This window comes from Mastomys coucha, unplaced genomic scaffold (assembly GCF_008632895.1).
Source record: "Mastomys coucha isolate ucsf_1 unplaced genomic scaffold, UCSF_Mcou_1 pScaffold13, whole genome shotgun sequence".
NCBI lineage: Eukaryota > Metazoa > Chordata > Mammalia > Rodentia > Muridae > Mastomys > Mastomys coucha.
In genome coordinates, this window is record NW_022196895.1 from 61250723 (window position 1) to 61273339 (window position 22617).

The 22617-nt window shown below is 44.7% G+C and overlaps 1 protein-coding gene across 5 annotated transcripts in view; it reads right to left on the reverse strand.

Annotated features, from left to right (window-relative positions):
- Positions 1–22617, reverse strand: part of Alpk2 (alpha kinase 2) — a 127363-nt gene that overhangs the window by 91268 nt on the left and 13478 nt on the right. For 4 of the 5 annotated variants that reach the window (XM_031365886.1, XM_031365887.1, XM_031365891.1 and 1 more), the window contains 2 exons: positions 21034–21160; positions 15917–16034 (listed from right to left, as the gene is read on the reverse strand). In XM_031365886.1, the coding sequence (XP_031221746.1) occupies positions 15917–16034; positions 21034–21142 (227 nt within the window). In that variant the 5' untranslated portion in view covers positions 21143–21160. Of the gene's footprint in view, positions 1–15916; positions 16035–18341; positions 18513–21033; positions 21161–22617 lie in introns of those variants that run through there. The other variant, XM_031365888.1, reaches the window with a different exon arrangement.

Consider the following 22617-nt stretch of genomic DNA (forward strand, 5'->3'; position numbering starts at 1 on the left):
TTGCTGGGATCCGAACTCAGGACCTTCGGAAGAGCAGTCAGTGCTCTTACCCACTGAGCCATCTCACCTGCCCTGCAAGATGTTTTTAATAGCTGGGAGAGAATAATAAAAGCCTGCCAGGACTTGGTGATGCTGGTCAATATCGGCTCAAAAAAACGTGGCCCAGTGGGAAGTGGAGTTTGCAGGGTGTATTCATTTTTTATATTCCCGCAACATGTGTATGTGTGTGTGTGTGTGTGCGTGTGTGCATGAATGTGTGCATGTGTATGTGCACATGCAGGGGTGCATGCACATGTGTGAGGAGGTCAGAGGTCAACCTTAGGTGTCAACCTCAGGTGATGTCCATCTTTATTTTTTTGAGACACGATCTCTTACTGGCCCACTGGAATTTACTGATTAGGCCTGACTAGCTGGGTGGAAAGCTCTAGACTCCTCTGTCTCCACCTCCCTGGCACTGGCATTAAAAATGTATACCACTCTGTCTTACTTTTTTAAAACATGGATTCTAGGGATCAAAAACTCAGGTCCTCGATTGACGTATCTCTCGGGCCATATTAAAGTTTGACAAGTGATCTACTTAACACCCCTCAGACATCAGATAGAGATGGTTAACCATGCTGGAAGAACCTGAAGCTGACCCAGATGAGTCAAGAGATATGGGGTCACCTGACAAGAAATGACAGAGCCAAGTTGGGGAAATGTTTTCTGTCTCACATTGAGGGGTTTAGACCTCAGCTCACTGAAAAGCAGATGAAAGATCCATTCAGGTCAGAATGGGAGACAATTCTGTAAGCTATTACACTATACACCAGTGACTAGGGGTGGGGCGGGACGGCTCTTGCTCTGTAATGAGACCTGTGGCCCCGATTGAACAGGGACGTGCTATTCTCCCATAGAACCAACACTACATTCCAAGTCCGTGCCATGGGACTTGATAATGGAAATTTAAAAAAAAAAAATAGGGTAAGATTTAGTTGCTCCTCTAGGGTAACTGAGCTACCACTTCAGGAATGAAATAAGATGACAGGACGTGATTTACAACCTCAAGTGTCATCACATTCCGAAAGGCATGGTGAGGCTCCTGGTGGTTAGCAGGGGAGAGGTCAAGGTGGCCTGGTTCTTCAAGGAGTGTAGCCAGCACAGGGAACTCGAACCCGGTGGGGAAGGACTAAACTTAGGTTGTGTAGGAAAGAAGGGGAGGTATTCTAGGCAGATGTACCAGAGCAGGAAGGTGCTCAGATCATGGGTGAGGGTCTGTAAAAAAGGGCATGAGGGGGGCAGTCCCAGAAGACAGCGGCAGCTGCAGGAAGCATAGCACAGGAGACGCAGAGGAGCCATGGGGAACCGTGTCAGAGCAAACTGCAGGGCGGGCTTGCTTTTTCTCTTCCCAGCGTGCTCTGGCGGCTAAGGGACAGCAGCGTGTACGTATGCCTGGGGTCATGGTCCCAGGGAACCGTGTGCTAGGTGACACTGGGTATGCTTCTTAAACAGCTCTAGATTAATAACTGACTCTCTGTAGCCCTGGGAGTGACCGTGCTTAAAGGAAGAGAATCCTCATGGGGTCAGCAGCTGCACGCGTGCACCTACATGAACATGTGTGCGCATGCGTGTGGCGCCCAGAGGTCTACCTCAGGTGTCGTTCTTTAGGAATAATCTACCCTGGTGGCTTTTTGTTTTTTGTTTTTTGTTTTTTTTTAACACAGGATCTGGGATCTCCGGGACCTGGTGCTCACTAATAAGGCTAAGATGGTCAGTGGTCTGACCTGTCCCCACCTTTCAGCTTCTGTCCTTGCTGGTCACGCTCATGAGAATGTTCTCCCCTCAAATAATAACCACAGCATCCTCCTCCTTTCTGCTCCACCTCTCTGCTCATGGCACACAATCAGAGAGATCTCCTTCCCTGGCCCACCTTCCCTCTACCCGCCTTCTTAGGTTTTTTTCTTTTTTTTTTTTTTAAACCGGATACACTGTATACTTTCTGGCTTGTTAAGTGTCCGACCCTCATATTATCCCTCTCCCAGAAGTTCAGGGACTCTAGTATCCATTGGTGTATCACCAGTTTCCAGACTGATCCCTGGAATATTGGAGATATTCAGCAAATCCTTATGTTTGGAGGAAGTCCCTGTATCAATCCCATTGTGCTGTGTTCCAGCCAGCCTGTAAATAGACTTTATTTGGCAGGAAACCCTGAGAGGCTGTGCTTTTGTGAACCATATCATGGACTGCCAGGGTCCTAGGGAGCAGCCCCAAGTCTAGCTTTGATTGCAATTAGCTTTGTCACTTTGTACGGGTCCTGTGATCTCTCTGGGCCTGAGCTGGGTTATAAAGTGTATCAAGATGAAGGCTGGGGAGATGGCTTAGTGGGTAAAAGTGTTTTGTTTTGTTTTGTTTTGTTTTGTTTCACAAGCCTGAATGACCTGAGTTTGAATCACCAGAACCTATATAAAAGCTAGATACGGTAACAAAACTGTCTAAAATCCCAGCATGCTCCTGCAGGAAGGTGGAAGATTGAAAAAGGGGGAATCTCCAGAAGCTTATGGGACATCCTTCCTGCCTTATGCATTGTCTTAAGATGGAAAGTTGAGGGCCCATGCACACCCACATTCATGAACAATATGCACATAGACTTATACATCTCCCCCCCCACTCTCTCTCTCTCTCTTTCTCTCTCTCTCTCTTTCACACACACACACACACACACACACACACACACATACACACACACACACAAACAGTTAGATTTGACCAACAAAAACATAGTTGGGAGTGGAAGGGGTCAAGCATCATTGTAGTTTGGCCTCCCAGTATGGTGGATAACCAGGAGTTGGACAATTCTCAAGCTTACCCATTCTCATAAATCCCCCAAGGTCTTATTAAAGTTCAGGCCTGGGTTGGCTAAGTCTAGAGTTGGTGATGGGTTTCTGCCATGGTAACTAGTCCCTAGGGATGCTTGATGCTGATGGTCTGAAATCAATCAGCAAAGTCAAGAGTCACTACTCCCAGCTCTGTTGACACCATGAGCTCAAGAAAGGCGAGAGTCGCCTTGTTAAATTTTCAGGAAACTGCCAGCTATCTCTTGGCTTGCTGCTAAGTTGGGCTGAATTCCCTGTCAGTGCCTGCAAGCTACCGCCACGTATAAAGCACTCCGTGGCTGCTCGCAATCAGTGTTGCTTTTTAAAGCAAACAAATAAATATCAAAATTAAATTACTGGATCCAGAGAAGAAGAAGAAGGAGCAAAACCAGAACCTAGAACTCTCTCATCTCATAAACTGGCTTAATTCACATATGGGGCTCTAAGTTCCATCCCCAGCACCACTAATAATAATGATGACCTCCATGATGACCAATAAGGTAAGACTGTGGAAAGCCAGCTCAGACCTGTTCTGAGCAGGGAGGAAATCAATCCCAACTTAATTGCTTGTCCTTGCCTGCTGCTCTTTCGGGGCCTTGGTGCCTGCTGTGACTAGCTAACTAAGCATCTCGGGTGTCAACCTCACTGTCCTCTCTGGTACCCGCTAGGCAAATGAGGGCAAAGCAACAACTGTCAGGCAGAGAGACAAACAGTGGGGAGAGTGTGGCAGCTGGCAGGAGGCCAGATGGGGGATAACCAGCAATTCCAATTGGAGGAAGAACGTCCACCTGCTGGGGCAGCGGCCCAGGATGTACAGGATGACAAGAACAGATAGGACAGCCAGGGAACGGCCAGGAGTTTCTTGCCCTGCTGTTCAAAAGATGACAACAGTGGCTAACATGGTGATGCTCCGTGGCTATATCAGGGGGCCTTTTAAAATGGCTCAGTCATCATGATGCCTTTAAATGGCATCTCTCCATATACTGACAGCCACTATAACTCAAACCATCTTCCCAGACTTGAGTAGGTATGAATAAAATAGCTCTTGCTCTCCCTTTCCGCAAACCTCTAAAGATCAGAGTAAAAACACTGGATACAACTATAACCAGTCCACAAAACTTTATTATTATCATTGCCAGTTAGGAGACACTGTAGCAGTTGGTGCAGGAACAGATGGGATGAGTCTTATCTCCCATGGCACTTCCATTCCCTGTGCATCTCATACCAGTAGGCAGAGAGTCACAGTAGACAGAGTCGAAGATAAATATGCATCGTTTCTGGGAATAACCCAACTGTCCATGAGCAGGTGAGGAGAATAAAACATGGTGGTTCCCCTAAACACTGAAGTGTGGAAACACAGCAAAAGGAATGAACACACCAAATGGGGATGATGATGTTTGAGATGATCATGGGGAGGGGAGATCTAAATAAGAGAGAACACAGTCTACAATTCATTTACAGAAAGCTCAACAAAGTATAAATGTGCCTATGGGGACAGGAAGCACATGGGTTACTTTTTAAGGATGATTGGGAAGAGGGGGCAGGAAGGTAGGGTTGTAAAGGAGGGAGAAGAAATCTGTGACTCCTGGAGCCTTGACCATGGTCACAGTTCCATTGGACACACACATGTGGTAGTGTTTATCAGACCGAACACTTTAAATATATCTGCTTTGTTAGATGTCAATTCATGCACATGTATAGCTGTAGATGCAGTGTATATGTAGAGTATACCATGAGTACATACACACACACACACACATACACACATACACACGGTGTCATGTGCCACATGAAAAGTAAGCCATTAAAGGTAAGCCAGGCTGGGGGCAGGCAGTGCTGTTTTAAACAGTTGGTTAGAGAAGGGATATGTTATTGAGTAAATTTTTTAATCGAGCTGAAAGCTGTATGGAGAGAGAACATTAAAGTGGGAAAGAAGAGCATGGGTCAAGGGTCAAGGCCATAAGGTTGGAAAGTTCTGAGACCTCATTTACATCCCTGAGTTCCATAACAGCTCAGAACTCTGTTTATGCTCCCCAGGTTTGGACTATCTTGTTGCTCCCACACCCACACTCCTGTGTATGAGTCCTTCCCAAGTAGACCCCTACATTCCTGGCCTCATCCTGGTTTCCTAACACCCATAAAAGGAGGAGTCACTCCTCACCAGCTACACAGACCACCCAAGACTCCTGTCAAGATTTTGGAGGCACATTTTGTCCCATTTTTTTCTGAAATGATTTGACCAGGAAGCCAGGATTCTCATGACCACGAGTGACTGTGTGTGTGTATGTGTACGTTCGTGTGTGTGTGTGTGTGTGTGTGTGTGTGTGTGTGTGTGTGTGTGTCCCATAGCACTCAAGAGACCTCAGAGTAAAGAAGCACCATCTACTCAGTGTTTGCTAAGTGGCAGGCACTGTTCAAAACGTCTTTTCCATGTGCGGTTACCTTGCTTAATCTTTCCTCAACCCTGGAAGATAGGCACTATTATCATTTCCACTTTACAGATATGGAAACTGAGGCAAATAAAGTTGATAAACAGTCTTCCCAAGTAAGAAGTGGGGCAAAAACTTGAACTCAGGCATCTGATACAGGATGGCCTCGCAGGGTTTCCCATAGGGCATCGGAGAATGCTTCAAATCTCTAACTCTGAACCAAGGGGTCCCTGCCCACACTGTCTAACCTATTCTAGCTTGTCCCTGAACACGACCAAGATCAACTTTTGTATTTGGTACACGGATGGCTACTGAATTGTGTCTCCCATGTGAGATTCATAGTCTAAAGCTTTAGACTTCAGTATTGTAGTATTTGCAGACAGAAGTGGTTAGTTTAGATAAGTTCATGAGGCTGGGGCCCTTGTGACAGGATTAGTGCCCTCACAAGAAGAGACTGAAGAATTATGCTTTCTGTTTCTCCCAGTGAAAAGGTGGATTTCTGCACACCAGGAAGACGACCCTCACTGTGCCAGCACCACACTGAGACCTTGACCGCAGCACACACTAATCTTGGGCTTCCAAACCTCCAAGAATAATAAGAGATGCATTTGTGTATTTAAGCCACTCCATCTATGACATTTTGTTGGACAGTTCAAGCTGATTAAGACAGGCAGAATTGGTCAGACCTTTCCCATATTCAAATCCCTCTCATGGGCCATCCCATCTCCAGGTTATGTGTGGCATGTTCTAGAGTGAGTTCTGAAAAGTTCCCAGAGCTCTGGCCTTCGTATTCAGAAGGAGTTCAGCCTGAGATGCCAGGGTAGGAGGTTGACAACTGACTCGGCGACAAGGCGGTAAGAACAAGGGAGAGGCCAAGGCAGGAAGTGAAGGTGATAAAACCTAGAGACAAACTAAATAGGGGCACAGGTGCACACTGAAAGAATTCATAGATAGCTCTACCACAAAGTGAGGGTCTACCACAAGCCAGAAGAGGCAAGGAGAAACTTCTAGACTGTGTCGTACAACAGAGAAGAACTACAGGCTCTGTTGAGATGCCCTTAGCTGTGTGTATGTCAGGGAGAAACAATGGCTGAAGCTGGTCATCACAAAGACACATGTTGAAAAGTGGACCCCAGTCTCCATGATGTCTCAGTCCTCACAGCCCTGTACACCCTCATAACTTATCCTCAGTCCTGTCCCAGTGTCTATGGTCCTGCAAAATCATAGGCCCATTTTGGTTCCAGCTCTGCCACAACCATGCCATCCACTCTTACTAAGAGTCTTGGAGGATGTTGGCCAAACACTCTTAACTAATAGGATGCTGTGGTTTCTACATCAGTGACACTCCATCTTTTCAATCTTCAGTAGCTCTAGACTCTATCTCTGATTACCATGGAGGACCAAGAATGTCCCTAACACTCCCTGGTCTACTCTCAGACCTCAGGAGATGTTGGTGGAGGGACCCTGTTAACGAGCCAGCACATTTCCAATGTCAACTGATGAGTGAGCCTTTTCCTGGCTGTTCCAGGGTCTGAAGAGCGGTTCTCGGATCAATCTGTTAATTTACCCCCAAGACTCACATGATCTGTTTTGAAGGGTCAGCGCCATTATGAGAAGAGCTACCAAATGCCTGGGAAAAGGTGAGTAAACGTCCTAAGGGCTGGCTTGTGACCATTCTCTGAGATACTCACTGAAGTCACAACTGGGAAGTGATGATGGACGGGGGAATTCTCGGAAGGGATCCATCACCCCAGAGACTAAAAGGGAGGTTCTCGTCAGACCCTCAGAACCCATTCAAGTAGGCCTCTCGGCACGGCGAGAGTAAGCAGATATGAGGCACACCTTCTGAATTCATTCAGGAAGAATGTCGGAGAAGCCCCATGCTGGGAAGACAGGCCCTTTAGGTGCCGGAAATTCTTCCAGTCACCCTTAAGACTTGTTACACCTACTTAAGCACACAGAACGCCGAGTTCACAAAATGCTTTCCAGCCTTGGATGAAAACCATCAGCACTTAGCCAAGACATAACGAGGTTCGGTCATCTTTATTTCTACCCAGTGAGGTCTTGATCAAGCACGTTAGTGGAATTTTATCTCCAACAAGAAAAGAGCCGAGAAAAGTGCTGCCGTTTCAAACTAGCTCCCTTTCTTATCCCTAAAATGCCAGTTTTAATCTGTCCCAAAAGTGCTCTCTTGGTGTGGCAGTGCACACCCTTAATCCCAGCACTCAGAAGGCAGTGACAGAGGCAAGAGGATCTCTGTGTGTTCAAGGCCAGTCTGGTCTACATAGAGAGTTCCAGGCCAGCCAGGGCTACACAGTGAGATCCTCTCTCCAAAAACAAGCAAACAAAACAAACCATTTTTGAGACAGCTTGAGATAGCAATGTGGCGAGTCGGCCTCAGATTCTTCTCTTAAAGTAGGAAGTAAAACCCTGTCTTCTGTAAGTGGTTGACTTACAACAATCCTAATGTTAGCTGGGTGTGCGTTTTGAGATATTTCCTTTGGAATAAGGATGCCTTTAACTGAGTTTTGGATTCCCTCCCAACTTCATTCATAGTTAGATGCTCAGGACTTTGGGGGACCTGAGAGGGTTGAGATGTTCTTGGGTGACTGTGTATAGGAAGGGACTGATATGTCCCTCGGGGACTGGGCAAAGTCATGGGCATAGACAGCAAGTTATGATGCTGAACTCTCAGACCGGAGTAGCCTAAGGAATGCGGCCCATGCCCCAAGGTTCATGAGGTCTGTCTGCTCAGGCTGGAGAGATGTTCCCTTGGTAAAGGGCTTGCTGTGCAAACATGGAGACCTACGTTCATATTCTCAGCACCCACATAAAAAGTGGGTACCTATAACCATAGTGCTTCCGAGGGAGAGATAGCAGACTTCCCTGTAGCTTGCTGCCAGCCAGTCTAGACCAATCTATGAGCTCCAGGTTCAGTGAGAACGTTATCTAAAAGACGTGAGGTGAAGAAGTGATTGGGGAATGATGCTAGTATTAACCCTGGGCCTCCACATGCATGTGTCCATGCACACACATGAGGACATGTACAAACAGCTGTACATACCCATACTTAAACACACACACAAACACATACACACACACACACGCATGCACATACAGAGAGAGGAAATAATAGATACAGCCGATAAATTATCAAAGTCTCAGATTTACCTCTAAAACAACCTTTCAAATACAGTTATGATATAAAAACATATAATAATAAAACCTAGTGTCTATGGTATAATAAATAATATATTTTCTTCTAAAAATTAGTAATTTATTTTTATGTCTGTTTCCACAACAGAATGGGACACCATGCAATATTCAATACTCCTTTACCTGATCTGTGACTAAAACATATTAAGCACTCTTCTTGTTGAATAAATGAACGGATTAAGAATTGATAAAAAGTATTCCACAGAAAAAGGGTAGTCACAAGGAGTGGGGGTTTTGGTTGGTTGGTTTTGTTTAACGTGGGACAGGGACATGTGGAGATAAAGATTTATAAAGATTTACTAAATAATCCATGCATGGACAATGTAATAGAATATAAATTTGACTATGGCAGGGCTGGAAAGATGGATCAGAGGTTACAAATATGTACTGCTTTTCCAGAGAACCACATCAGGTGGCTCATAGCTGACTATAACTCCAGATCCAGGACACCCAGTGCCCTCTTCTGGCTTCCATGTGTACCTCACACAACACACATACATAAACATAATTTCTTTTTCAAAAATATTCGGCCATTAGTTTTCCAATCTGAGTATGTACGCCTTGCTAACATATGACTTTATTACTTCATCCTTCAAGAGAGTAGTCTGTGGTCTTGTCTTCAATTTGAGGTGTCCCCATGTCTGTCTTTGGATGCAATAATGTGATGATTTGGGTGTTAGAGTGAGCACCAGAGGCCCTGTAGCTCTGGTACCTGTCCTGAAAGTCAGTTCTTGCCTCTTAGAGGAGGGGAGTCAGTGTAGAGGAGACACCTAGCAGTATCAGCTCCCAGACACAGGGGTAAAAGTAGCTTGGATCTTTTAGGCCAGCCAGTCCTCACACTGGCTCAAACTTCATGAATGAGCATGAAGAACCATATAGGAGGTAGTGAGGAAGGCCTTTGGGTATTGGGGGCACACCCTTGGTGTCAAGTATAGGATTCCAGGTGCTTCCTCTCTCCCTGTGCCCCTTGGACATGTCTTAGTCAGGGTTTCTATTCCTGCACAAACATCATGACCAAGAAGCAAGTTGGGAAGGGAAGGATTCATCCAGCTTACACTTCCACACTGTTGTTCATCACCAAGGGAAGTCAGGACTAGAATTCAAGCAGGTTGGTAAGCAGGAGGCCATGGAGGGATGTTTCTTACTGGCTTGCTTCCTCTGGCTTGCTCAGCTTGCTTTCTTATAGAACTCAAGACTACCAGCCCAGAGATGGTATCATGCACAAAGGGGTCCTCCCCCCTTGATCACTAATTGAGAAAATGCCTTACAGCTGGATCTCATGGAGGTGTTTCCTCACCTGAAGCTCCCTTCTCTGTGATAACTTCAGCCTGTGTCAAGTTGACACAAAACCAGCCAGTACAATTGACCCCTTGTCAACTTGACACACAAACACGTCATTATTAAGCCTCAACCCTTACTTTCTTATTCATCCCCAAGATCTAAATGACTTTAAAAGTCCCACAGTCTTTGCAAATTCTTAAAATTTCAATCCCTTTAAAAATATCCAATCTCTTGTAAAATTCAAAGTCTTTTTACAATTAAAATTCTCTTAACTGTGAACTCCACTAAAATACTTTCTTCTTTCAAGAGGAAAAAAAATATCAGGGTACAGTCACAATCAAAAGCAAAATCAAACTTCAACCGTCCAATGTCTAGGCAACTCATGATCTTCTGGGCTCCTCCAAGGGCTTGGGTCACCTCTGCAGCCCTGCCCCTTGTAGCACACACCTTATCTTCTAGGCCCAAGATGCCCGCATTCCACTGCTGCCACTGTTTTTTGGTGGTCATCCCATGGTACTGGCAGCTCCAAAACACTGCTGTCTTCCGCTGTAACTAGGCTTCACCAATAGCCTCTCATAGGCTCTCTTCATGGTGCCAAGCCTCAACTCCTTAGCATGACTCCTTCAGTCTTGGGCCATCAATTGCAACTGAGGCTGCACCTTCACCAATGTTCTTCCATGGCCTCTCACAGTGCTGAGTCTCAGCTGCTCTTTGTGACCTTCAAAACCAGTACCACCTGGGTGACTCTTACACATTACCAAATCTTGCTGCAGCACAAGGTACAACCTTGGCTATCTCTGGAACACAGCCTCTTTGTGCTCTCAGAAAACACTTCCCAGAAGATGTCACCTCAACGATGCTCGTCTTTTCTTAATCATCGCTAATTTCCTAGTTCTAACTAACCAGCATCAATAGTCAAAGTAATGCAAAGTTTTTGCTTTAGTAGTTCTGGTTATCTTGTTAATCACAGCTGGTTCTTCAGCCCCAGCTAACCAGAACCACAGAATCTTCACAATCAAAACAGCAATGGCCCTGATAAGAGTCTATAATCTTCCCTCTGAAATTTCACAAGCCAAGCCTCCATCTTCTGCACTGTTCTCAACGTTATCTTCCAAGTTCCTATACAACTATCCACAGAGCTCTTAACACCGAATAGATCTTCTAGCCCAAAGTTCCAAAGTCCTTCGACAGTCCTCCCCCAAACATGATCAGGTTGTCACAGGAATACCCAACTATGCTGGCATGAAGGATGTTTTTTTTTATCTCCACGTGTTCCAGGTGCTCCATCATGATACACCGCCTCTCCACCAATCATGGTCCAGACCCTCTAAAGCTCTGAGCCAAAATGTTCTCACCTTATACATTTGTTGTCTCCGGTATCTTTATAGTGACAGAAAGGTGGTACAATGTCCAGTTTGGGGCATGGTTGGAAAATATCCCTTGACTTGGACCTGCAGATGACTCCCAGGTGACCTGGACACACTCTGGGTATGTTCTGGGAGCCAGTTCTATGTTACAGATGCTGCTGTCCTGTGTCCAGATAGACTAAGGTCTGCATTCTTCTTGGTTGACTGCTCAGATACACCATGTATGTGTTTCCTAGGACTGTGGCAACAAATTTCCACACACCAGGGGACATAAACAGTAGCAATTTGTTCTTTCAAGTATCTGAAGTATTGAAATGTACATCTGGCGAACATCTGGAAGTCCAAGGTCAAAGTTCTATCAAAGTCAAACTTCCCCCGAAGGCTCTGGGGAGAATCATCCTTTGTGGTTGCCTTGCGGGCAGTCTTGGGCCATCCTTAGCTTGTAACTGCTTCACCCTCTTTCTTAGCATCCATCTCCTCTGGCTGTTTTCCTAGCCGTGTCTCTGATTTCCCTCTCTCTATGCATACTGGTCACCAGTTTAGGGCTTACTCTAATCCTGTAGAAGCTCAACTATGACTGCAAAGACATTATTTCTAAACGCGGTTCTAGTCCAAGTGTATATAGATATGGGGGGATAATATTCATCTGCATATCCCGTGGGCACATTGGCTTGTTGTAATGTGTAAACGGCACCCTGTCCATGGCCTCTCCGTCAGCTCCTGCCTCTAGGTTCTTACCCTGTTTGAGTTCCTGCCGTGACTTCCTTCAATGATGAACAGTGGACGTGCAAAAGTAAGCCAAATAAACCTTATCCTCCCCAAGTTGCTTTTGGTCATGGTGTTTCATCACAGCAATGAAGATCCTAACTAAAAGAGGGTCTTTCTCTCTAGGTGTTGGTCCTGGACATATTTTTATCTCTAAATTATATTCGTAAAAGGTCACATGGTTTCCCATCTGTCCACACACGTTGGTGCTATTTGCTTTCACTATGAGGTAAAAAACATCCATTAGTGTTTTCCTCCACCCCTCCCAATTCCTACATCTTTAAGGTGAGAAGGCAACATATTTTCAAGCTGAATGCAGGTATTAATGTTATGACTGATGTTTCTTTCTTAGATACTTTATATCAAAAAGATACTCTTTTGATATTTTATGGCTCTCTGTCTCTCTTCCCTGGCAAGCACTCTTGACCTGTAGCTATACAGGCACTGATACATCTCTCCCAGAAAGGGACCTTGAGGTGAAAAGGGGGCGTGGATAGAGGAGGAGTCCCACCAGGTACTGAAAAGAGGGAAAAGCTGAATGCCAGTAAACCCAGCAGCAGAGTGGATGCTCTGCTATGGTTTCACTCTGAATGTTCACCACACCGAGACCCACGTGTTTGAACATTCGGTGAGGCCATGTTAGAGATGGTGGCGCTGGGATGGAGGAAGAGGTATGGTCACTGGGAGCTGGCTTTTGAAGGTTATATGTCCTTTCCTGGTCCTACTCTCTTCTTCCTGATCCATCAAGATGTGAGAACTGGTGTGAGCTACAGCTTCTCACTGCCTCAGACCAAGTCCCTCTCTCAAGCTTTCTCCTCCACAATGGACTATGTCCTCTGAAAGTGCTAAGTCTCCCCTGCTTCCATCTGGTATTCCATCACAGCCATGAAAAAGTAACTAGAACCACCATAGAGCAGAACTACACATTGGAACTTCCAAACCTCCAGAGTCCTTGGGAGGCAGGTGCCTCTGAAGACCCAGCGGTCGCTTTAAATGATTCCAAGTCCAAATTCAGGTAGCCTGTAAGGTGAGCCAGAGGACTACCATGCATTCATGGCAAAATACTTGAGGCTAATCTCAGAACTTGTGATCTTTGAAAGGCATACATATAAATGACCATTTATTTTCCTAAGTGGTGTCTGTGTGAAACGAAGAGAGTTCCTGGAATCTCTAAGACCTGCAATCCACGGAACTCCCCAGCAATCCTGATGGATGCAATAAACAAGCATTCTTAAGGAAGCCTATGCGGTAAGATCAAAAGAGGAAAGAGTGCTTAAGGCTGAAAAGAGCTGTGAGTTCCTGGAACTGCCTGTGAGCCTAAGGTGGATTCCAATGAACAAAACAGAGATGCGGAAGGACATGTACAGTGATATGTGTAGTAAAGCCTTTATGTCTAGCTTGAAGGCAAATGTATCAAAGCCTTTGTGTCTGCCTTGGAGTGAAATGTTTCAGCAAAGCCCTCGCTATCGTTGGGTCAATAAGCAGAGGCTGAGAAATTGCTTCGAGGCCGTTTGAACCTTGAAGAGATGTTGTCTCTCTGGATAGTCTGCACTTGATGCTACCCGAGAGCTCGCAGTGTCACCAACCTTTGTCCTAAGACCCCCCTGGCAAACCTGGAGTTCTTACTTTTGACTATGGCTAGCCATGATCAGAAGGGACTGAGATTTGTGTGGGTTGCCTGCTCTAACTATGGCAGCTGGAACTTTCCCAGCCCTAACTAACCTAATATGATGTTTGGATAACTTAACTGGAGGGGGCTAGCTCTGGTGCCAGTCTTTTCCAAAAAGGCTGAACCCCTCTGCTCCTCCGGGAAATGAAGGTTTAGCATCTTGGTGAGGTTCTCTCTACTGCATCACCTATGATTGACATCAATCAATAGATAGGCCTTGGCCAGATTGGAATGAAGAAGCCCTGCTCAAGGGGCACAGGTGATACATTGGCTGCCTGCTAGATACTTTTGATGGGAAGAACAGCTCTGTTTGTTCATTGCCTGTCCTCCACGCTGGGCTAAGTGTTTTGTGAGTATGTAGACAGTGTTTGCTATTTACCTCCATCTTTAGGTATTTTGCTATATTGTCTGACGAATGGCAGCCTAGGTAGTCTGTAAAGCACAAGAATTTAGCCCGGGAAGATGACCTTTGCCCTTACTTTAAACGGAAAGGTACATGGGCGATGAGAAAGCTGGTGGAGATGCCTGAGAGATGGCTCTATTGGTAAAGATGCCTGTCGGCCTGAGTTCAGTCTCCAGGGCCCACATGTTAGAAGGAGAGAACTGACTCCTGCACACTGTTCCCTGGCTTCTACCTGCATGCCATTGCACGTGAGCATACAAAATAAATAGATAAGATTAAGACATACAGGAAAGAAAGTAAGCTAATGACTGCCTCTGTCTGCTATATGAAAATGTATAAGCAGCAAAATATTTAGAACTCTTAGTCCTACTTTTTTTTTTCCCCAGACAAAGAAAATGAGAGGTCTGAGAGGCTAAGCAACTGAGCAAGGTCTCACAGCAAGACAATTAATAACACGGAATTCAAACTCAAGGCTCGCTTTCTTTTTCCCTCAGACCCAGGCCTCCTGGCTCACATTCATACCTACCAGTCATCCCTATGCTCTGCCCTTCTGCCAGCCTCCTTAAAGATTCTTTGGGGGCACCGAGACCGATCCAGTAACCTTGGGGAATGTGGATGTCTGAGTGTAAAATGTCTCCCATAGGCTCGTGTGTTTGAAAACCCTGTCCCCATTTGGGGACGCTGTTTGGAAAGATTATAGAACCTAGAGAAGGAAGTCCTTGCTGGAAGAAACGGGTCACTGGAAATGAGTGTTGAGGTCTCATAACCCAGCCCCACTTCCTATCCACTCTCTGCTTCTTGACTACAGATACAATGTGACTAGTGGACCCCCTTGATTCCTACCTGCCTTGCCCACCATGATAAGATGTATCCCCTCAAACAATAACGCAGAATAAACCCTTCCTTGCTTAGGTTTCTTCTCATAGTATCCTATCCACCAAAAATAAAAACATAAAAACAAACAAACAAAAAAAAAAGGTAGCTAATCCAGGAACCATGTGTGCAGACTCGCTAACAGTTTCAGACAGAACAGTTCATATCTTCCTTACACACTTCTGCATTCCCTCTGCATTTCAGGTAACCACATATGCTCTCCTGGGGAAACAAAAAAAGATCTAGAAACTACTGTGCTGAACTGTCACTACTTTTTTTTAAGAGGAGAACAGGATCTCCCGTAGCTCAGACTGACCTTGAACTCCTAATCATCCTGCCTCCACCTCCAAAAAATAAAGTCTGAGACTTGGTTTCTATCCTTAATTCTCTTACATGCATTTGCTGTGGTTTTTTTGGTCAGTCATGTCTGTTTCCCTCATCCAATATGGAAGGCTGGATGATAGCACTGAAGTTTCATCATGTTTTCTTAACTTTCCAGAGAGAACAAGATTAGACCAAAACAAACAAACAAACAAACAAACAACAACAACAACAACAAAAACCTTGGAATTCTAGATAAAGTTTAAGTCTGTCAATGGTAAACTAGAGAAGGCCAAATAGTTACGTAGCTCAATGAATTATAGTCACTCTTCATTATCCTAGGGAGATCTCAGTTCCAGGATAGCCAACCTTGAGGATGCTCAAGTCTCTTTCCTATATAATATGACATACTATTTGTACAAATCACCCCCATGTTAATTCTAATGCCTAATATGACATAAATCATATGTAAATGACTAGTGTGCCATATCGCCTAGGGAGTGAGGATAACCATGCCTAGTCCTTAGACAATTTTTTTAAAATATTTTCAACCTCATGGTTGATCAAATATTCAGGTAATCCACTCATACGGACAGGACACTTTAGTCAGTACTGGCTGCTTTGGCTGTTGCCTGACAGTCCAGGACTTCTGAAGCAAACATGAGCTTGATCTTGTAACGGCCAGCACAGCGGGGCAGACATAATTTTAGTGAACAACCCATAGGAGCCAAGCCACTTACCATGAGAGATGCAGCAAATGAATGTACTGGTTCTCAAAGAACTCATAGCTGGAAACAGTGCCTCGTGAGTCGATGGCTTGTCCATTCTTATACCAAGTCACCTCTGGCTTGGGCTGACCTGATAATAAAAAAATTTTAAAGGATATATAAATATTTTTTAAAAAAATTATAAAGTTGTAAATGACAATGAATAAAGGCCTATTAATGAGCTCAATGGGATACAATGCTAATGAAATACAGAATAAAAAAAAATGCTGTCTCTACTATAGAAACTATTTTCTAAATTATCCAAAATGAAATAATGCTCCAAAATTAGGGTGGCTCTGCAGATAAAGGCACTTGCCACTGAAGTCTGATGGCCTGAGTTTGGTTCTTGGACTCTGCATGATTGAAGGAGAAAACTGACTCCTGTGTTGTTGAAAATCCTTTTAAATTTTTTAAATGTTTATCCCTCTGACCTCTGACCTCTGACCTCCAAATGCATTCTGTGGTATACATGTATACACACACACACACACACACACACACACACACACACAAATAAATAAAATATATGATCAGTAGCGATGGTCAATTTTTTTTTAAGTATCCAGTAGGCAAAGATGTGAGTGGCATTTGATTTTTCAGTGTCATATGGAGTCAGTGACATCCAAGAGCCTTGACCTTGGGAAATGAGTTTGTTTCACTCTATAGTAGGACTGATTAAAATTCCTAGACTTGGTAAACATGCATGTCATCTTGTAAGTTTTCTCCAACAGAGATGCAAATAATACCCGTCCAGTTGAAAAGATAACACTGTAAGGTTTTGCTGCTCCGTAGGATATTAACTGGTATTGCACCCAGCCCATGTATGTTCTCCTAACATTGTTTGATTCCTTTTAAATATATAGTGTCTCGGGCTTAGTATTCCGGCGTTCTTTAACTCATTAGTTGGACAAAACCTTCGATTGCTAATCTCACATCAGCACAGTGATCACTTTGACCTTTGTTTCTTTTTAAAAGATGTGTCTTTATTTTCAGGTCCATGTTTGTATCTGATCCTGTATCTGACTCATGAGTGTCAGTGCCTGTGGAAGCCAAAGAGATTCCCCTGGGGCTGTGTTAAGGTTGTGAGCCAGCCAGCATCTGCTGGGACTCAAGCTTAAGCAAGAGCAGAATGCATTCTTAGCTTCTGAGACAGTAGTTCTCAACCTTTCCTAATGCTGTGACCCTTTCATATTTTTGTTGCTACTTCATAACTGTAATTTTGCTACTGTTATGAATTGTAATATAAATATCTGTGTTTTCCAACAGTCTTCGGTGATCCCTGTGAAAGAGTCTTTCAGGACCTAAAAGGGACAAGTTGAGAACTACTGTTCTAAGCCATCTCTTGAGACCTTCACCCTACCTTTTTGAAAATTACATTTTTTTGTGTGTGTAGTGCTGGATCCTACACATATCATAAGTGCTGACTAGTCTTATGTCAACTCGACAGAGCTATCGTTTAGGAAAAAGGAGCCTTAGGTAAGAAAATGCTCTCACCAGGTTGGCCTTTGGGTAATTCTGTGGGCATTTTCTTAATTGATGATTGATGTGGGAGGTCCCTGGCCATTGTGGGTGGTGTCATCCCTGGGCTGGTGGTCCTGGGTGCTGTAAGAAAACAGGCTGAGAAAGCCATGAGACGCAAGCCAGTAAGCAGCATCCTTCCATGGAATTCCTCTGCTTCAGTCTCACCTCCAAGGTCCTGCCCTGCCCAAGTTCCTGTCCTGACTTCCCTCAGTGAGGCTGAACAACCAAGCCTGACTTGAGAATTGTAAGATGAAATGCATCCTTTCCTCTCCCATGTTGCTTTTGAATCATGTTGTTTTGAATCATGAATCATATTATAGAAGCGGAAACCCTAACTGACACACTAGGCAAGAGCCCTTCCACTTAGCTACAGCCCAAGCCCATTGGAAAGTATGCTTAACGGTGCTTAAACCTGACCTGAAAGAACAACGTAGATTTTTAAAACAAATGTTTCTATGATGCCTACAAGGTGGCTCAGTGGGTAAAGGCACTTGCCACTGAGCCTAGTGATCTGAGTTCCATCTGTGGGACCCACATGATAGAGGGAGAGAACTAACTCCCAAAAATTGTCCTCTGACCTTACATGTAAGCTGTGGCATGCAAGTGTAAGGATATGTATACATATATATACACATATGTGTGTATATGTATATGTGTATATATATGTATATGTGTGTGCATGTGTATGTATATGTATATATGATGTATATGCATATATATGTATAAACATATGTATATATGTTATGTATTTCTATGTATGTATATATGTATGTATGCATATATATGTATATATGTATGTGTGTATGTATGTATGTGTATATATATGTACATACACACACACACACACATAAACAAAACTCAATGAAAAAAAGGTTACCTATGGTCTATGGGCATTTTCTATGGTGTTATGTCACCCTGAGCATGCTCCATCTCCTTTGATCGCAGAAAGTAAGCAGGGTTGAGCCTTGTTAGCTCCTTGAATGGAACAAGAACAAAAATGTCATTTTCTTCCTAAGAAGAAGTCTGGAATATCTTCTAGGCAGGTCTTATGTACATGAGAATGATATTATCACAAAAACCAACATGCCCACACTTCTTCCCTTGGGTGATCTATTAATAACCAGGTGTGCTGCTCATGGACTCATGGAGGAATTTAACCCACACAATAGGGATTTTTTTTTCTTTTCTGTTACCAGGTAAGAAAGTTTCCAGTGGGTCCTGATGAGTTTTCTTGGCACCCTCCATATCACCAAGAGTTATCAAGTGAGCTGAGAGTACCGGTAGCAAGGTTCAGTATTGCCAAACGAATTTACATAGGGATGATCTTGGGATTCATTTCCTTATTATGCCATTTTTGGGCAAGCAACCTAGAGGGCCCCAAAGAAGTCCCTATACTTCTAAGGCTATAAGAAAGGGTAGAGAGAAAAGCATTCAGGAAGGTAAAAGTCAAGAGACCTGGACCATAGCAGACCCTGAGAACACTCAGGGCCCGGCTCCTTGTCTGCATGGCAAGGCTATGAATGGCGCTTCCCACAGCTGTGGGGTTTTCCTCTCGTCTCCTCCAGGTAGGTGCCTGAGCAGCTGCCCCCAAGACTAGGAGCAGAGAGGCCCACATGTAAAGGTATTCCCTATACCAGCAGCTGCTTGCCTCCACCTCCTGCAAGCAGATGGACACGGTCAAGAGGAACATCCCTGAAAACTACCAGAAGAAGAGGCAGTCAGGCTTCGTTTCTGCCTCTTCCTCCCTGTCTCACAGCCCCATCCTCAGCCAGCTTTCTCCAGCCCCTGCTTAGGAATCACTGAGTTCCTCCTTTTGTGTGTTTGAGGGGCCTTTCCTGACAAGAGTACGTACAATATGTGGGAGCTGGCCCTTGCAACATTTTCACCTCACGTTGTTCACTCAGCCTGACTGGGACTGGTTGACTTCCTCCAGTTTCCAAGTTACTGCCAGGGCCTTCCCCCTGGGAAGAGTACAGAGTCTGAGCCCGAACCATCAGCCTGAAATGAGACATGCATAGGGAAGTGGTATCTTATACCTTGTGGAAGGTTCTCTTTTTCGCCTGGAAACCTCACCTAAAACTTCTCCTTCCTCTCCGTTTTTCCAGTGCTAAGAATGGAACTTGGGGTCTTGCTAGGCAAGCAGTCTACCACTGAGCCATCCTCCCCTACCCTAGCCTTCCTTCCCCCTTTGCTTTTAAGGCTCTCTGTAAGTCGATGCCTGATCCATTCAGAATGATCTAGCTGTTATTTATGAGACCAGTGACTAAGTCTAGGATCTGTCTAAACACATGGGGTTCTCTCACAAGACTGAAGATCAGCTTGCATTCCCCCTTCGGTCTAAAGGAGAGTCAAAGACCCCCTGAGAGTGTGGGTGATGGCTATCCCAAACTCCAGACCAAAGGCACGCTTTATCTTGACTTCTGCCAACTAAGGATAGTCATTTCTCTGGCCACCGCTCCTTCTTTGAGTTCGGAAGAGAAGATGAGGGCTGGTGCCTTCATTTTTCAAGGGTAGATACAATCAATCTAAGAAAGAAGAGAAAATTGTCCACATAGATAAAATACCACTTCTCTGTGAAATTACTGTTTTTCTTCTTTATTTCTGTGTGCGTGTGTGTGTACCTCCCAACCTCTCTCTGAATTTATATATATAATATATATTTATTATATTATATATTATATATACTCTTTCTGTCTGTGTATCTCTTTGTCTGTCTGTCTCTCTCTTTCTCTCTCTTTCTCTCTCTCTCTCTCTCTCTCTCTCTCTCTCTCTCTCTCTCTCTCTCACACACACACACACACACACACACACAAACACATTGAGAGTGCCACAGCATGTTTGTGGAAGTCAGAGGACAACTTTCATGAGTCAGTTCTCCCCTTCAGCTATGGGACTCAGGTTAAACTCTGACTGCCAGGTTTATACTACAAGTACTTTTATCATCTGAGCCATCTCTCTGCCCCTTAACCTTCTTTTAATGAACTCCTTTTACTACTGAGTCATGAATGCCCGATCATTAACTCTGAATGATCTTCCAATCCAGAGATAGTTCCCATTTTCAGCCTTACCTCCTCTGGATACCTCTTGCTTTAGTTTTAAGTGGTTCTTTTGCTAGCATTCTTGAGGATAGTGGCAGTGGGAGACAAATTAAGCCAGCCTGAGAACATTGGTTCAAAGTAGACAGAAGAACCCAATTTTATGAAGTGAAGTTATTCAAGCCATTCCTAGAGGCCACAGCAAGTAATGAGTTAAAAGTATCTGAAATTAACCAATGGGAGAGTTGCCTAAGGAAGAGCCAGGAGGTGAGGAAAACCACTCAGTATCCAGAGCATCTCTTGAAAACCATCACAGAGGATTTGGTGGCTTGATCGATTACTCAGAATGAGTTTCCAAGATAAATTTCCAGAACGTTGTTTTCATTGTCTTTGAGCCAAGAAACTTGGTCTGCAGAGAGGCATGAAGGTGTGTGTAGCTAGTCTAGGCTGCATAGCAGAAAGACTGGGATGGGCTACAGATAGTCTGAGTGGGCGCTAGCCTGGAGTGCGTAGTGATTAGTCTGGGGTCATTACCAGCTATCATGCATCGAAGCACGACGTCAGACTTCTCCGGAACCTTCTGGGAAAGTAACGTTGATAAGAAACATAGTGTGCGCCTCTGGGGGCAGCCTGGATCTGTCATCCTTTCATGCCACGTGATCTGAAACATAAACAAGGCCACCATCACTGTATGCTCTGTGATGACTCTGACCTCCTTTGGAATCCCAGAGGCAGTAAGGTGTGGCTCTGCTGCCCAGCCCCAGTTCATCCAGGAGGCAACTGGAGGGACCTCAGCAGCCTTCCTGGAGAACAGAGCGATTGGGAGAGTGTGTCAAGGGGCCACCCTACCCCTCTCAAAACAGTTCGCAGTTTCTCTGATCTCCACCCACTGGAAGCCTAGTATCCCACATCCTCCCATGACAGTGTCAAGTGTACAGTTGGGCATCCCTACCGGACAGCCACCAGTTGAACAGTGCTGGGACTATCCCAGAGCTATGAGAGCACACACCAAGGAAGAATGAGCCCACAAGTCTGCAGTTATAGTTCTCTTTTCTTGCTAGGCAGGCCAGGAATGAGGCTTGGTTGAGAGAATGCTTTCCTGGCATGTACAAAGTCCTGGGTTCCATCCCCAACACCACATAAGCAGTCTGCCGGTGTAGACAGGAGAGTCAGGAATTTCAAGATCATCCTTGGCTTACACAGCAAGTTTGAAGCCAGCCTAGGCTAGATGAGATCTTGTCTCAAAAATAACAAAATAAAAGAACGAACAAACAAAATATCATTTATATATTATTTATATGCCTCCCCCCAAACAGAGATGACTATGTTAAAATGAATCTTTACAAGGGGGATATGTTGAAATTTGGAAACTACTGACCCCTCTGAACACCAGTCAGGTACACAGGGGAGAAGCTGGGCTTGGCCTGTGCTTTTGAACATGCATGCCTTCTTTGGTAGTCACATACTTCTTAGCCATCAAGCAATGTCAGTTCACTTAATGTATCTTAAATTAACTAAGAGTAGTTTTGATGCCTCTTCTATTGCATACATGAGGAATACGAGGCTCAGGGAGTTTCCTCAACAAGCTGAGGATAGCACAGCAAGTGGCTACTACCCTGAGGCCACCCACCTCCAGGACCGTGCAGGCTAACCCTCAAATGACAGTGGTCACACTTGTACCGATCTAAAGTAACCCTGAGAAAGCAGGCAGGTCTGAATCCAACAGACGTGTTCTTCCTACTCTAGACATATGTCAGCATCTCCCACCAAAGTTGTCCTTCACAAAGTCCCGAGCTTTGAAATCACAACTACGTCTATCCAAACAGCCGGAAACCGCTTCTGCTTTCAACCCTCAAAACACCACGGAGCTCAGAAAGAGGGCAAGAACCACAGTAGTGTGGTGAGCAAGAATGGAGAAGAGGGGATTAGAAAATGTAAGTGGCCAGTCTAGGGGTGCTGGGTACTGTAAGATAGCCTGGGGGTCACCCATTAGCACCCAGTCCCTCCCCTTATATAGTCTGGATGCCAAGCTTTTAACCATTAGCACCCAGTTCCCACCCTTTCCTTTTAGTTTTCCAGAGGGTGTAATACCCAGAGAGATGGCTGCCAAAGAGAGGT